Here is a 17,232-nt window from a genome sequence, read left to right as displayed (position 1 = left end):
TTTCTTTTCATTTTATATCAAATGTTTTAATAATTAAATTAGCAGAAAATTCTTGGAGAGAAGTGTAATGCGTCAGCAATATGAAAGCATTATTCTCTGAATTAAATGGCTTACAAATGAAAATAAATAAATGATTGCATTTTCTCTTTTTATCATGCATTCTCTTTACAACGTTATTATAATTGCTATTTTACTTTTAATAAATTTACTTTAAACATCTGTAAACGTATTTAGTTAAGATTCACATCACTCCAATTTTTTTTTATTTATAAATAAAATAAAATGGAAAGATTGAACTATTTATACTGGGGATGGGACGTTTTAATCCAAATCAGCAAATACAGTTGGATACGATTATAGAAATCTATGACATGTTTGTGCATCATCCATAGGGAAGTTACTAGCGGGATATGTTATCAGCCGTTCAAAATTTTGCGTGCCGTAATCTAAAAGAGGAGAAAGACGCGGGTAATAGTACCTTTTTTGTTTTCTCCAATGTGAACGGAGAAGTTTGTAACTTTTCATGCCACAAATCTTTATTTCCACAATGAATATTTGCTTGTGGAAGCTCATTATTACTGTAGGTTACCTCCCACACTCCCGTTCATTCTCAACCTTGTCACAAATACCAAAAATGACAGATGTTGTCTTATTATAGACCTATTTGACAAAATCCATCTTTCTTGTAAATGTGAGCCTATGCTCATGATGGAGTGATATTACAGCAATATAAATACTGATGTCCGACTTTCAGAGTGAGAAAAAATATGCTTCTCTGAGGTGGGCAAATTGTACCTTTTTGCTTCTATTCTGCATCACTCCCATAAAGTGAGTCACATTCACTGATTGGGACCACAGTCAGTCTGACATAATCTCGCACAGTGTGCCATTGTGATTTCAATCGTTCATATTGCACAGTCTGACAAGCAACAATCTTAATGGACTATTATAAATCGTACAGTGTGCACCCGCCTTTAATTTCATTACAGATGGCACTTTACTAACAGCTGATTTATTTATTTTTTTATTTTATTTTTTTTCTTCAATATCTGTTAGCGATCTGTTACCCAGAACAAAACCTGCCATGGAGCAGATTAGCCATTTAGTGTAAATTACTATTTCGCTGAACACCGTTAAATGTTGATTCACTTTCATGGTACCTAAAACACAGGGTTGACTCAAACTAAACTAAAACTAAAGCCGCCAAAATCGGCCTCATGGTACAGGCCCCTGAAACTGAATCATTCAAACTCTTCGTTCTCATTTTCACAAAGTGACTTGATATTGCAACAAAATGTTAGATTAATTTATAGCCTTTTTCTTTTCTTTTTTTCTCTCTCTCAGGAGTCACTTGCAAATCCTCATCAGTCCCAATCCTTCCCTAGCAACCAAGTCCTCAATGCTGCCCTGGAGTGGACAGATATACGTACAGTGTGATGATCAACAAAAGGTACTTGTTTCAATTGTCTGTCTGACCTTATATAGAATGCTTTAGAAATTAATGGCTATGTTTAGTGTGTTTGGCTAAGCCTTTAAAGCTGATATGTTAAAATGATCCAATGTCAAGCCCTGTTACATCCCAAATCGCATTAGTTAAATTAATCTTTTTGAACAGCACATTTATAATCAACCCCTTTTCCTTTTTCTCCTTGACTCTCTGTCCTTTTTGCTCTTTCTCTGTAGTCCATTAAAGTGCAGATCCGACAGGATCTGGCCATGGATGTCTCGGCCGCTAGCTGTGCCACAGACCGATCTCTGTGCCCACTGCCTCCCCAGGCTGAGACCCCCAATGTACCAGGACAGAAACCTCTGAGCAGCAGCACTCAGCCTCAGGTTGAGATTAAGAACCGAACCATGGTCTTTCCTTCAACTGCCTCTGGAGAATCATCAGGTAAGTCTAGCGCTCTGTAGAATCTCTAATACTTCAGCCAATTACAATAACTAAGGTGGGAAAAAAAGATGGTTATCTATTGAAAACTTTTAAAATCGGTGTATTGAATTAGGTTTGTGCGATATAACCATTATCTTGTCATTCGATATCAATATTTTTTGTGTGTATGTTAGAGGTTTAACTCAAATATTTTATGTTTTATATAAATGTTAGTGACGTATATGATATTCCATATGATCTATGAAATGTTGGCTAATCGGGTTGTACTTCATTATGGTATGAATGCGTCTTTCTCTCTGAAACATTTTTCTTTTGTGCAGAATGTTCTCTAGAAGTGGAGAACCATGGAGAGGAGGTGAGGTGGTACCTGTCTTCATTTGCTCCTCCATATGTCAAGGTGTGTGATGTTGGCACTTGTGTACATTTTAAGCAGGGATGCACCGAAATTATTGCTGCCTAAAATTTTCGGCCGAAAAAGGCACTTTCGGTTATTGGCCGAAAGAGAAAAAAGGCTGAAAATATATACCTCTTCGCCCCGCACCTCAGTGCTGAGATTTCACTCTGGATCGATCTAGCCCTTATCACGGCGCTGTCCAACAAAGGCCGATCATGTCAGCGGTGTGGAAATTTTTGAAAGGTTCTGATAAGGACATAATATTTGCGATCTGCAGTGTTTGTTCAGCAAGAAATTTCAAGAGGGGGTACGGTGCCGAAGAACTTTTCCACGACAGGTTTGATACACCACATCCAATTCAATATAGAGTACAGCAAGATATTCTACAGGAAAGTGCCCCGATCTACAGCAGTGCCACAACTAGCGCAGCTACACCACAACTTGAGACGTATCTAGCTGAACTACCCATTGCCAGAAGCAACAATCCCCTTGACTACTGGCGCATAAAAACCGCTTTCCATTGCTTGCTCGGATTACACGCAGGTATTTATCTGCCCAAGCACCAGCACAGAGAGTGAGAGACTGTTCAGTGCAGAATCTCATGTTCTTGATGAGCTTTCTGACAGGAGAGACCGTCAGACTTTACAGTTTGAGGTTGGATTTAGTTCTGTTACTGCCGTCATGCACTGTTGTTTGCACAATCATTTTCACTTAAAGTAGACATACGTTTACATGAACATAATAGAGGCCCTCTGCCATTCTGTGTTTTGCCTGTTGTTTTATTGAAAAAGACTTGCATATTTAAACTTTTTGAAAGATGCTAGCTAAGTTAATTGCTTGACTTGCTTTGCATAATAGTTTTCTAAAACTTTACATTATTTGGATAATTGTTAATAAAATATGTAAAATTTGATTGTTACAGAACTGAATGAAGAATAATATTTAATATTGTTTTAATATATTTTCTGTCCAATTTTCAATAAACTTTACTTTCAATAAAAGTGTGATTTTATTTTATTGGTTTGTAGTTTTTCGATTCAGATTCATTAAATTCATGAAATTAATGAAAAAGTATAATACAATTATACACAAAAAAAAAATGTATTTTTTTTTTAAATGGGTACGTTTTCGGCCAAGTGCATTCTGGAGTTTCGGTTTCGGCCCAGAATTTTTATTTCGGTGTATCCCTAATTTTAAGACCTTATTCCTGAAGGATTTGTTTTGACTGTGCTGTTTTAACTTTGGTCAGGGTGTGGACAGCAGTGGAGATGTTTATCGTGCCACATACTCTGCCTTCAGATGTGAGAAGGTGTCTGGGACTCTCGGGGTCCAAGAAAGTATGAAGGTATGTGAAATCCTTTATTACACGGCAAGTAGACATGTATTAAATGGAATAATGTCCAGTCAGCTCTTCATTACTAAATATAGCCCCCAGATGTCTGTACGTTTTAAAAAAAAAAAAAAAAAAATGTATCTTGTCTTCATGCAAAATCATTAAAACATATTAAATATTTATTCTGGCTTTCTAGAGACATGTTTACTGGTTTTTCGCCCGGAACCTTTGCTTTGTAATCTAATCTTGTTTTCTCTTCAGATACCGATCACTTTCATCCCCCGCGACAGAGGTGATTATGCCCAATTTTGGGATTTGGAGTGCCACCCAGTAGCCAGACCTCAGCTGAAGGGCAGAGTTCGCTTCCAGCTCTGTGGCACTGTAAGTTTAACACATGCAAACTTCAGTCCAGTTATGAAAACTTTTAACTGTAATGTCAAGGTGACAATACAGAACTTGTCTAATCCTGATCCCTTATATCTGTCTGCGAGTAACATGGGCTATTAGCCAAAAGTGCCACTTTTAGGACTATTTTTGGACTAGTCTTGATTACTTTAGGTGGAAGTAAAGTAATGCATGTGCAAGACTTAAGAATTGTTGTACAGTACTTTATTGTAGAGTGCTATGTGTGTAGGGCATCAGAGCGAGCGACGGGTCCAGTGTTAAAGAAAATTGCTCGCTGGTAAAAACGGAAGCCACTGTAAAGAACAGGAAGAGACTGGAGTCTGCAGGCTCAAAGATGGGGTAAGGCTGTTTTAATCTGAAGTATCTCTGCCCATCTTTGTCTTAATTACATCACTGTTAGTGTATGTTATTCAAGCAAAGCACAGCACAAGAATTAACAACTATTGTCAACCCATTTTAATTCTGACCTCTACATTTATACTGTGTAAAATGTTATAAACTCAGCAAAAAAAAAAGAAACGTCCCTTTTTCAGGACACCGTATTAGGGATTGGTGGATCGATCCTAAAGTAACGATACTTCCGATACTGATGTTGTATCCAAAATATCAATCCTCGCACAAAAATATAGATTCTAAATTATAATTTTTTTTAACTAGGGACATTATTATTTGTTTACCATGAACAATAATCATAAGGTTTAAAGTGAAATAAAATAGATTAGGCTATATTAGCAAATACTTGTGCAGGATGGAAACTTTTTCTTCCACTCAGACAAGCGCTTGCATCGTCACAAGACACGTTCAAACGATAGGGATCAGTGCCTTGTGGAGGTAATGATAGAAAATTAGAGAAACAGCTTCTGGTCGTGTAGTCTATGGCATACGCAGACATACGTCGTATGCCCTCCTATCTGTTTTAGGATTTTGCGTATGCCCATGTGAAATAAATAATGATATGTGCGGTCGCCAAAACAACTAGTAGACCTGAAACTTTTTCAATCTAATAACGTGATGCTGCAGCAACGTTGAGTGAATTGTTTTATTATTTAAAAAAAAATGTGCAGAGATTCTCTCGCATGGAGATTCACTGGGGAGCACTGGCAATACAGAAAGTTGGACTAATGGGGATTTTCCAGTGCATGTTATGGCTCGACTCGAAGCTGCTCGCTTTTTGGTGGTTTTCCACTGTGGATAGTACCTAGTACTTTTTTTTTTTTTTTACCTCTGTCAAGGTTTCAAGCGATCCGATGTTAAATGTGACATCAAAACCCTGCAGATCACTGATTGGTCAGAGAAAATCATCACTACCAGCGTCATTTCTTTAAGCTAGATGGCAGGTTAGCTTACCCTTGTGTGTCTTCTTTGAGCTAACACAGTGATGTCCTGGTCTGCGCTTTGGTGTATAATTTCCCAAACTCTCCTGTTTTTTTTTTTTTTTTTTTGTTGGGTTTTGTTTTTCGGTATTTTGTTTTTGCTGCCGTCAGCCTCTTTTGAAACAAAGTTTGTCGTCTTGCTGTGAAAAACATCCACATCCCGAGAATCAAGAACACCATTCATTCATTGCTCCTTTGTTGTGTGTTTCTGTCATGTTTAAGATCATGTCACGGCAGTAGAGGCGGCGCAACTATGACGATCAATATATAATCCCACCCACATTGAGACTGCTCCAAACTGCAGTGGAAAAGCAAGCTCAGAAATGTAAAGAGTTAAGTTAAACTGTAGCGTGCAGTGGAAAGGTGCCATAAGCTGATCCACCAATCAGAACGTTCATTTCAGACGCGATTCGATATTTGCTAACCAATCATATTTTTTGTAATTGTTGTTAAGTAATTAAAAAATGGTTAACCATGGTTTTACTAAAGTAATATTGTAGTAACCATGTTTTTCTTTTTTGTGCTGAACCCATTGTTTTACTACAGTAATATTGTAGTAACCATGGCTAACTGCATGCTTACTATGGTATAACTAAATACAATGATTAAACTATAGTTACTGTAGTAAAATGGTTAATTTTTGTAAGGGTAAAAACGGAAGTATAATCATTTTCTGTTTAGGCTATAAAAAAAAAAAGTATCCCAAGTAATCGCAAAAACATTGATTTAATAGATGTATTGGTATCGATGATATTGGACTTATTGTATCAGATTGAAATCTCATCTGAGATCTCAGATCTCTATATTTTAAAGATTGTTTTGTAAAAATCTCAATAACTTCACAGATCTTAATTATAAATGGTTTGAAAAATGTTTTCCATGCTTGTTCAATGAACCATAAACAATTAATGAACATGCACCTGTGGAACAGTGGTTAAGACACTAACAGCTTAAAAATGGTAGGCAATTAAATTCACAGTTATAAAAACTTGGCACACTAAAGAAACCTTTCTACTGACTCTTCTACTGAAAAACACAAAGAAAGATGCCCAGGGTCCCTGCTCATCTGCGTGCACGTGCCTTCGGGATGCTGCATGAGGACTGCAGATGTGGCCACGGCAATAAATTGCAATGTCCATACAGTGAGACAACTAAGACAGCACTACAAGGAGACTGGAAGGACAGCTGATCATCCTTGCATAGGCAGACCACTTGTAACAACACCTGCACAGGATCGGTACATCTGAATATCACACCTGCGGGACAGGTACAGGATGGCAACAACAACTGCCCAAGTTACACCAGGAACATACAATCCCTCCATCAGTGCTCCAACTGTCCGCAATAGGCTGAGAGAGGCTGGACTGAGGGCCTGCCTGGTAAGGCTACAACATCACCGGCAACAATGTCGCCTATGGGCACAAACCCACCTTCGATGGAACAGACAGGACTGGCAGAAAGTGCTCTTCACTGATGAGTTACGGTTTTGTCTCACCAAGGGTGATGGTCGGACTTGCGTTTATTGTTGAAGGAATGAGCGTTAAACTGAGGCCTGTACCATGAAGCGGGATCGAGGTGGTTGGTCCGTCATGGTCTGGGGTGGTGTGGCACAACGTCATCGGACTGAGCTTGTTGTCATTGAAGGCAATCTCAATGCTGTGTGTTACAGGGAAGACAACCTCCTCCCTCATATGATGCCTTTCCTGCAGACTCATCCTGACATGACCCTCCAGAATGACAATGCCACCAGCCATCCTGCTCGTCCTGTGCATGATTTCCTGCAAGACAGGAATGTCAGTGTTCTGCCATGGCCAGCGAAGAGCCCGGATCTCAATACCATTGAGCACGTCTGGGACCTGTTGGATTGGAGAGTGAGGGCTAGGGCCATTCCTCCAGAAATGTTTGGGAACTTGCAAGTGCCTTGTTGGAAGAGTGGTGTAACATCTCACAGCAAGAACTGGCAGATCTGGTGCAGTCCATGAGGAGGAGATGCACTGCAGTACTTAATGCAGCTGGTGGCCACACCAGATACTGACTGTTACTTTTGATTTTAACCCCCCCCCTTTGTTCAGGGACACATTATTCAATTTCTGTTGGTCACATGTCTGTGAAACTTGTTCAGTTTATCTCTTAGTTGTTGAATCTTTATGTTCATACAAATGTTTACTGAAAATAGAAGCAGTTGAAAGTGAGAGTTCAAATTTACCTCTATAATATTCTCTTGTGTGGCAATTAGATTCCAGACTGAGACACAAAAGAGAGGTGTGTATGCACCCCAGAGTTTGTACACATTTCCTGCCACATGTGTGGGAACCACCAGCACACTGAAGGTTAACTTCAGAAATAACTCCTCCAACACACATGAGGTAAGAACATTTGGACTTAAGGAGTTAGAATAAACTAAATGACCATCAAATGTCACATGATGTTTCATTGCTGTGCCAGAAAACAAAAATTTATTTTTCTTTTTTTGCTAAGTGTGTGTGTGTGTGTGTGTGTCACTACCATTCAAAAGTTTTGAAACACTTGACTGAAATGTTTCTCATGATCTTAAAACTCTTTTGATCTGAAGGCATATACTTAAATATTTGAATGATTAGTTGTGTAGACAAAAATATAATTGTGCCAACATATTTTATTTAATTACAAAACTAAAATTGTATTTATAAAAAAAAAAAAAACGGTTTTGGAAATGGATGATTTGGACCGAATAAAGAAAAGCAGCCACTAAGTTCCCAGCACATAGGTGGGAACTCCTTCAATACTGTTTAAAAATCATCCCAGGATAATACCTCAGGTTTGTTGAGAAAATGCCAAGAGTACATGTCTGCAAATTCTAGGCAAACTTCTAGTGACTACTTTGAAGATGCTAAAATATAACGGTTTTGATTTTGTTTTGTCACAACATAATTCCCATAGTTCGATTTCTATTACTCCATAGTTGTGATATCTTCACTATTATTCTAAAATGTGAAAAAATAAAGAATAAGTAAATTACCCTAAACTTTTGAGTGTGTGCGTGTGTGTGCGTGCGCAGAATTGTACATACACTTAGGTTGAAGACATTAAAACAAATTTTTTAACCACTCCAAAGATTTAATATTAGCAAACTATAGTTTTGGAAAGTCGTTTAGGACATCTACTTTGTGCATGACACAAGTAATTTTTCCAACAATTGTTTACAGAGAGATTGTTTCACATTTAATTGACTATATCACAATTCCAGTGGGTCAGAAGTATACATAAAGTTAACTGTGCCTTTTAAGCGACTTGGAAAATTCCAGAAAATGATGTCAAGCCTTTAGACAAATAGCTTCTTATAGGAGGTTTACTGAATTGGAGGTGTACCAGTGGATGTATTTTAAGGCCTACCTTCAAACTCAGTTCCTCTGCTTGACATCATGCAAAAATCAAAAGAAATCAGCCAAGACCTCAGAAAACTGTGGACCTCCAAAATCTGGTTCATCCTTAGGAGCAATTTCCAAATGCCTGAAGGTACCGCGTTCATCAGTATAAACACCATGTGACCACACAGCCATTATACTGCTCAGGAAGGAGACTCATTCTGTCTCATAGAGATGAACAGGGTTTGGTGCAAAAAGTGCACATCAATCCCAGAACAACAGTAAAGGACTTTGTGAAGATGCTGGAGGAAACATGTAGACAAGTATCTATATCCACAGTACAATGTGTCCTATATCGACATCCTGAAAGGCTGTTCAGCATGGAAGAAGCCACTGCTGTAATAAAGCCAGACTACAGTTTACAAGTGCACATGGGGACAAAGATCTTACTTTTCGGAGAAATGTCCTGTGGTCTATTGAATTTTTTTTTAACTGTTTGACCATATTATGTTTGGAGAAAAAAGGGTGAGGCTTGCAAGCCAAAGAACACCATCGCAACCGTGAAGCATGGGTGTGGCAGCATCACCTCAATCTGATTTAAATTTGTGGGCAGAACTGAAAAAGCGTGTGTGAGCAAGGAGGCCGACAAACCTGACTCCGTTACACCAGTTCTGTCTGGAGGAATGGGCAAAAATTCCAGCAACTTATTGTGAGATGCTTGTGGAAGGCTACCCAAACGTTTGACCCAAGTTAAACTATATAAAGGCAATACTACCAAATACTAACAAAGTGTATGTAAACTTCTGACCCACTGGGAATGTGATGAAAGGAATAAAAGCTGAAATAATTAATGTTCTTTACTTTTATTCTGGCATTTTACATTCTTAAAATTAAGTAGTGATCCTAACTGATCTAAGACCGGGAAAGTTTTCTACGATTAAATGTCAGGACTTGTGAAAAACTGAGTTTAAATGTATTTGGCTAAGGTGTATGTAAACTTCTAACTTTTAACTGTAAATACAAACTTGAGTACTTGGTAAACTGCTGCAGTCATGCCTCAACTATTATCTTGTTTTGAATGTCACTTGTAAATGTATATTTAAGTCTACAGTTTCACTGAATGGTCATCTTGCTTTTAATTACCATATTAATGTTGTTTGTTTCATCTTAGCCTCTGTGCCATTGCATGTAAGGTGTGGAGTGATATTACTGCTTCTAAATGTGTGGCATGAGACTTATATTGAGCTTTTCTAATTGATTTTGCAGCTAAAATTCATAAGTCCTAAAGAGCCTTTCCACATCAAGCATTCAAATTATTCCCTAAGGTGAGTTTCTCTTGCTCTGTTTTTCCATTTCTACACTATTAATAGTCACTATTTACTCAAGTAAATTAATAGGTAATAGAAAGTACAGATTTCACTGAAGTATTCTGTATGATATCGCTTCCTGCTGACAATGTCTGGTGTGAAGGCTCTGATTCTGAGCTCAGTCACAGGTATAATTATACTGGTGTATGTGCCTGTTTGTGTGATTGCAGTGTCTTTACCTGGGTTGTTGCACTGTAGGCATGTTAAAATGTATGCATAGCCATCCCATACTATGTGTGAACTAAACTACTTTATCAGTTTTAAGAGTGGAATTAAATGTTTCTTTGTTCATTTTGAGACTGAGGCATTTTTGCATGCCTTTTTAAAAAAAATTTTTTAATTTTTTTTATGAAATTTATGGCGTATCAGATCATTTGGCTCTGATTTCTGCTCCATAAATACATCTGTTTTAGCAGTTTCTCATATTGTGTGGAATTCCTTTTTTCCCATTCAGTGTTTTGCTGTCTAACATCACCCTCTGAGCTTTTTGTCTGTTTTTATGCCTTTAAATGTTGTCCATGTGTCTTTAGATCACAACACTACATCAACCTCCCTGTGCAGTTTGTGCCGGCCGCTGCGGGCCAGTTCTGCGGCACGCTGCTCGTGCAGACGGACACAGACGCTAAACTCGCTGTAGAGCTCATTGGAGAAGCCTTACCATAAAGACCTGCTCAATCAACCTCAAGCAGAGGCCACTGCAAAAGCTAATGATGAGTTGTTTTGAACAGAGACTTGGACTTTTCCTCTAGGTGCCTTACAAAAGAATGTCAAATTTAGTGTTTCACTCCCATTTTTTGTCATTTTTATCAACTGTTATTTTTATAGTTATGGCATTTTGGATAAAAACATGGAGATTATATATCCAGCATCAGTTTTTGGTTGCCATATTTCACAACCATTGCAATCAATGATGTAATGTTTTTGTCCCTGTTTTTTTTTTTTTTTCTATTGCTTTCTACTGGTCAAAAAATCGGTCAAGGTGAACTCACTGGTTTACAGAAGTGTAATCACATGGAAAATATTTTAAAGGATGATCTGGATCAGCATTAGTTTGAGTGCACATGCTCTCTACAACACAAATGTCTTTGTATATTATTGTGTCCTATATATTTATTTTAAATCACTGTTGTTGATAAATAAAAATTGCTGAATTTATTGACTTTACCTTTTTTAAAAGCAGGATACATATTAGTAAGCAAAAATAGTTAAATTATTGATTAGCTTTAATAAAGACAAAGATTGGCTTATTGGAAGTTTAGTTTAGTTACCAGTGTATTTTGTTTGCATTAGATCAGCACACATTCAAGATGGCATATGTTAGCATTTTCAGTTGTATAAGAACTGCAGTTTTATATTATAAAGTGATATTTTTCATAAAGAAAGCAGAAAAAGACAGTTAAAACCATGGTAAATATACATTATCTGGCAACAATCACTTAATGTGAACTCCATTACAGACATTCTTTTGTACATGGCTGTACAACTTCAAATTTCCTATAAACTTCTTTTTTTTTTTTCCTGGTTCATTTCCAGATATTTGGAATTTGTGTGTTACATGTTACATTTAATTTAAAAAAAAAAAAAAAAAACGTTTTTTTAGTGGGGTTCAAGGAAACCTGGAAATATCAGTGATTTTTAAAACTAATTTCCATGCCTGGACAAGTCATGGAAATTAATCAAATCCTAAAAAGTCATGGAATAATAAAGGACATTTTTGTAGTGATATGTACATTTTTGGAATTCTGCTCAACTTGCTCATGTTAGTATCCATTGATAAGGATTTAAAATCCTGCACAATTACAAACATCTGAACAAGCCATGGAAAATTTATTTAATTTGTCAATAGTTGTGGGAACACCGTTTATATTTGTATTAAAAACTATCTAGCTTATAGCAATGAGGTAATGGGAAAATTAAGTTAGACAAAGTTATTAAAGCCAGTACAGTGCATTTTCAGTAAAGGGAATCACTATGAATAAATAGTTCCTAAGTCCAGGATGTGGTTTAACCTTTCAGATGTGATGAGAGTAATGTGAAGCTGTGGTAGGACCAGTAGCTATATGTGATGTTTAACAGTAGCAGCTCCACTAGTTGCACAGACGACCACTACAGCATGTGAACTGAACGGTGTTTCCATTACTGTCTACGGAGGCAGAGGATGCACCAGCTGTATAGATATTAGAACTGGAGCAATGTTTCACAATGGCTTTAACACTTCCTAGAAAGGCAGAAAGATTCCATTGTAGACATAATTGTCAAGTTTTTCCACCTGAAAAATTGTATATATGAGGTTTTCTTGACTGATACACCTTCTCTTTGGAAATCTCTTATATTAGTTTCAAAGTTAAAATATGAACATACTGGCTGCCACATTGTATTAATATACACCATAGTTTACATTCAATTTAATTTGACTTATCTGTAATGTTATTTTTGCCACATATTGTGGCTCACAGATAGAGTATAGCCTATTGTCTCTTTATATTTATGCTTATTTCTGGTTCAATACACTGTAATCATAACTGCTCCTGCTATGTGTGTGAAATGAGGCATACAGGAGAACTATTGTGATATATTAGAAGATTGGTTGCATGATGTCATATCAATCGCAGGATATTGTGCTTATTGTAACCAAAAAAAGAAAAGTCCCTTTTTCAGGACACTGTATATTAAAAATAATTTTGTAAAAATCCAAATAACTTCACAGATCTTAATTATAAATGGTTTAAACAATGTTTTCCATGCTTGTTCAATGAACCATAAACAATTAATGAACAAGCACCTGTGGAACAGTGGTTAAGACACTAACAGCTTAAAAATGGTAGGCAATTAAATTCACAGTTATAAAAACTTAGCACACTAAAGAAACCTTTCTACTGACTCTTCTACTGAAAAACACCAAAAGAAAGATGCCCAGGGTCCCTGCTCATCTGCGTGAACGTGCCTTAGGCGTGCTGCATTGAGGCATGAGGAGTGTAGATGTGGCCAGGGCAATACATTGCAATGTCTGTAGTATGAGACACCTAAGACAGCACTACAGGGAGACAGGAAGGACAGCTGATCATCCTTGCAGTGGCAGACAATGTGTAACAACACCTGCACAGGATTGGTATATCCGAATATCACACCTGCGGGACAGGTACTGGATGGCAACAACAACTACCCGAGTGACACCAGGAACACACAATCCCTCCATCAGTGCTCCAACTGTCCGCAATAGGCTGAGAGAGGCTGGACTGATCGCTTGTAGGCCTGTTGTAAGGCAGGTCCTTACCAGACATTACCGGCAATTATGTCGCTTATGGGCACAAACCCACCTTCACTGGAACAGGACTGGCAAAAAGTGATCTTCACTGACGAGTCATGGTTTTGTCTCACCAAAATGATGATGGAGGTGATGGTCGGACTTGCGTTTATCATTGAAGGAATGAGCGTTACACTGAGGCCTGTACTTTGGAGGTGGTTGGTCCGTCATGGTCTGGGGCGGTGTGTCACAGCATCATCGGACTGAGCTTGTTGTCATTGAAGGCAATCTCAACGCTGTGTGTTACAGGGAAGACATCCTCCTCCCTCATGTGGTACCCTTCCTACAGGCTCGTCAGTGTTCTGCCATGGCCAGCGAAGAGCCCGGATCTCAATCCCATTGAGCACGTCTGGGACCTGTTGGATTGGAGGGTGAGGGCTAGGGCCATTTCCCCCCAGAATTGTCCAGGAACTTGCAAGTGCCTTTGTGGAAGAGTGGTGTAACATCTCACAGCAAGAACTGTCAGATCTGGTGCAGTCCATGAGGAGAAGATGCACTCCAGTACTTAATGCAGCTGGTGGCCACACCAGATACTGAGTGTTTCTTTCCTTTGTTCAGGGACACATTATTCTATTTCTGTTAGTCACATGTCTGTGAAACTTGTTCAGTTTATGTCTTAGTTGTTGAATCTTTTTATGTTCATACAAATATTTACACATCAACAGAGAGGCCTACGTCTGCTGCTTAGTCTGCACATAAAAGTGGTACAGAGGTGAGGAAAATATTAGACAGATTATTTCTTCTTTTTTATTCTTGAGTAAATGTATTAATTTCTCCACAAAAGGCACAGGGTGACATCCGATCCCTATATAAAATGGAGTCTTGTGACAAATATTGAATATATGGAACTTAAAAAGCAAAAACTCCTACAAGAGACTGAAATTGACAACTTGAGGAAAACAAAAGTTAAACTGGAGATAGAGTTGCTTGAGAGGGAACTTCAGATTAAGTGCTAAATCACTTTCACACAGACACATATTGTTGACTGTGCATAGCAATATCTCATATTGCAGGTAAAAGATGACTGATTGCTGCCTTTGACTGGGAGTAATAAAACAATACAGAAATGAAATGCATATGGGCCGAAGCATGTTTGTGTCTTTTCTTTATTAAAAAAGGTCAATCAAAAATGGTGTTCCACAATTCTGTCCCGTGCTGCTCTTCCACTTGGTTGGTCCAGGTGCACTGGCTGGAGGTCATCATCAGGCAGCACCTCCACCACAGGAGTCCTCTCTTTTCTGATGGTGGCAATGTTGCATGCAACAATAATGTTGCAGGCCCTGTCAGATGCAACCCTTAGACTTTTCAGACACTGAAATTTTCCCTTCAGTTTTTGGTCAAATGTGTGCCCTTGTCCAGGCTAGAGCTGCATTGAAACGGGTTTGTGGACTGAGGTTTAGGTCAGGGAATGGAGTCATGAAACACTGCCTGCAGGCACAGCCCCTGTCTCCAAGCAGGATCCCATCATAATCAACTGTGTAATGGAAAAATGCAGTTCAATTAGGCCCAGAATAAGTGCTTTTAATACAGTGAGCTTGACATTTCTATATTCTCTTACCAGATTCATATAATTTGCATAAATGTGACTCTGAAGATTCTTGAGTCATGCACAGATCCAGGCCATTTTGCCCCAACGTTGGTTATAAGGCACATCGAGTCGCACACTATCTAAGATACTTTATTCAGTCCATGTCAGTCAACTGCATTTAATCTTTGATTCAATACCTTTTATCTTAATATACTATTAATAATCTCAAAGCTCAACAATATTAAGATAATTTTAATAGTAGCCTACCTGCACCTTTATACTGTGAACCCCATTTCTGTTCACAAAATCACCTTAATTGGGGCCTTGATTGGAATGTGTGTGCATTCTATGGCACCAGTCACGTTTGGGAAGCCTGGGGGACACATGAGTGCATGATCTTTGATTAGAATTATAATATACCTGCCATGGTGAAAACATTCAGTTTCATAACCTGAGGTCTAAGTAACTCGGAAAAACAACAAAACACCCCAAAAATGGCTTGAGTGCCAGGTACACTTTGCAAATGGCACGGCTGACAGCACTTTTCACTAAGTTCACTAAGCCTGACTCCGACGAGTTGAACTTTTAATATGAGGGTCCAACAAATGAATCAGGCAAATGATTCCCTCACGACAAAAACGATATCGGTCTAAAAGTAAATTATCACGCTGCACTAAAGGATCCAGTCTATCCTGCACTGTGTGTTGAATTCTGAAATCTCTCCATATTATTCGTGCATCTTCTGCAACAGGTTGACCTCGTAAAAATGGAGAAGACATGGCTGCGACAGACTTCCTGTATCACCTCTGCTTATAAAGCCTATAAATCTAATCATGTTTACGTGAAATAAGACCCAAGCAGGTTTGAGCTTACTGACCTGTTGCTATGCCAGCAAATCTGGGATGAGCTTCGAAGAACCAAGCCATCCTGGATCATGTCAAATCATCAACAGTGAAAGCCAGATAACAGAGTTATCCATGAATGAAGGCCCCAGGTCCATCTTGTAAAAGAGATTTAAATCACAATGGGACAAAATACATTTACATTTACATTTACACATTTGGCAGACGCTTTTATCCAAAGCGACTTACAGTGTACTTATTACAGGGACAATCCCACCAGCGCAACCTGTAGTTAAGTGTCTTGCTCAAGGACACAATGGTGGTGGCCGTGGGGATCGAACCAGTGACCTTCTGATTTATAGTTATGTGCTTTAGCCCACTACACACCACATAAAGGCACAATATTAATATGATTTGTGAAAATGACTTGTCATGATCTTGCATAATGTCTTGTCTATTTAAATATCATATTCAGTAAATATCTAATAAAAAGGAATTAGGCTAGTAATACCAAAAGACTATTTATCCCAAGACAGAGCACATTTTAATTAGGAGTATTTAAATAAATCGGAGAAATTGGAGCGCCCAAAATGGCGGATGTAGGAAAGGAAGTCTCGCATTAAAGGGATAGTTCACCCAAAAATGAAAATACTCTCATCATGTACTCATCCACCTAACATCCCAGGTGCATATGACTTACTTTCTTCTTCTGAACACAAATGAAGATTTTTAGAAAAATATTTCATGTCTGTTGATCAATGGGTCATTCTATAACTACAGGACATTTCATGTCTGTAAGATATATCTTTATATATCTTTACTATATTTTCATCAATATATTGTAACAATTCTTGTTTTCTTCGTACACAATTCTCATCTCATTATATGTTGGAAAAGGTATCTCTTTAATTGCAGCATCTCTTAATTGTACCTTTAATTTGTCTCTTTAATTGTCCCTTTGCTGGGTAACATAATTGACTGGTAACTTAATTGACATTTAAAAGAATGTTGGGCCTATACTCAACATGGATGCCTACTAATACAGAGCATGTGTATCTTTGTAAATACATAAACATTACATAAGTTTAAAAAAAAATCTTATACAAATTTTAACTGATAATACTTGAGCAACAGTTTTCACAATCAAGTTAATCCACTCTTGACACAGGCCTGGTTTTCTTAACAAATATTTTGATAAAAGAGAGAGAACATACCCTCCATCCATTTGTTTCTTAAGTAAATGACTTCATGCTTTGCAAATCATGTGATAATTGGACAAGTAAAATCTTGATGTTGAAAAACAAAACACACACATTATGCATCACCTAACTATGTGCTGGTTTGTTGAATTCATTTGATGTCAACATTGTGGTCATTGTTTGACAAGTCACATTCTAGCTGACAACTATTCAAGTCCCTCCCTCTCAATAAAAAGGTATGACTGCTTCCTC

General features: G+C 37.9%; 1 protein-coding gene across 2 annotated transcripts in view; it reads left to right on the top strand.

Annotated features, from left to right (window-relative positions):
* Positions 1-11,382, top strand: part of LOC127658318 (centrosomal protein of 192 kDa-like) — a 42,531-nt gene extending 31,149 nt beyond the window's left edge. For both annotated transcript variants that reach the window (XM_052147548.1, XM_052147547.1), the window contains exons 40-48: positions 1,345-1,450; positions 1,684-1,891; positions 2,212-2,288; positions 3,535-3,630; positions 3,880-3,999; positions 4,253-4,362; positions 7,633-7,762; positions 10,007-10,065; positions 10,638-11,382. In XM_052147548.1, the coding sequence (XP_052003508.1) occupies positions 1,345-1,450; positions 1,684-1,891; positions 2,212-2,288; positions 3,535-3,630; positions 3,880-3,999; positions 4,253-4,362; positions 7,633-7,762; positions 10,007-10,065; positions 10,638-10,770 (1,039 nt within the window). In that variant the 3' untranslated portion in view covers positions 10,771-11,382. The remainder of the gene's footprint in view (positions 1-1,344; positions 1,451-1,683; positions 1,892-2,211; positions 2,289-3,534; positions 3,631-3,879; positions 4,000-4,252; positions 4,363-7,632; positions 7,763-10,006; positions 10,066-10,637) is intronic.
* Positions 11,383-17,232: the final 5,850 nt, after the last annotated feature.

The sequence above is a fragment of the Xyrauchen texanus genome, chromosome 17 (genome assembly GCF_025860055.1).
Source record: "Xyrauchen texanus isolate HMW12.3.18 chromosome 17, RBS_HiC_50CHRs, whole genome shotgun sequence".
Lineage (NCBI taxonomy): Eukaryota > Metazoa > Chordata > Actinopteri > Cypriniformes > Catostomidae > Xyrauchen > Xyrauchen texanus.
Note: the sequence above shows the minus strand (reverse complement) of the source record. Positions and strands in the feature narration are given on the sequence as shown.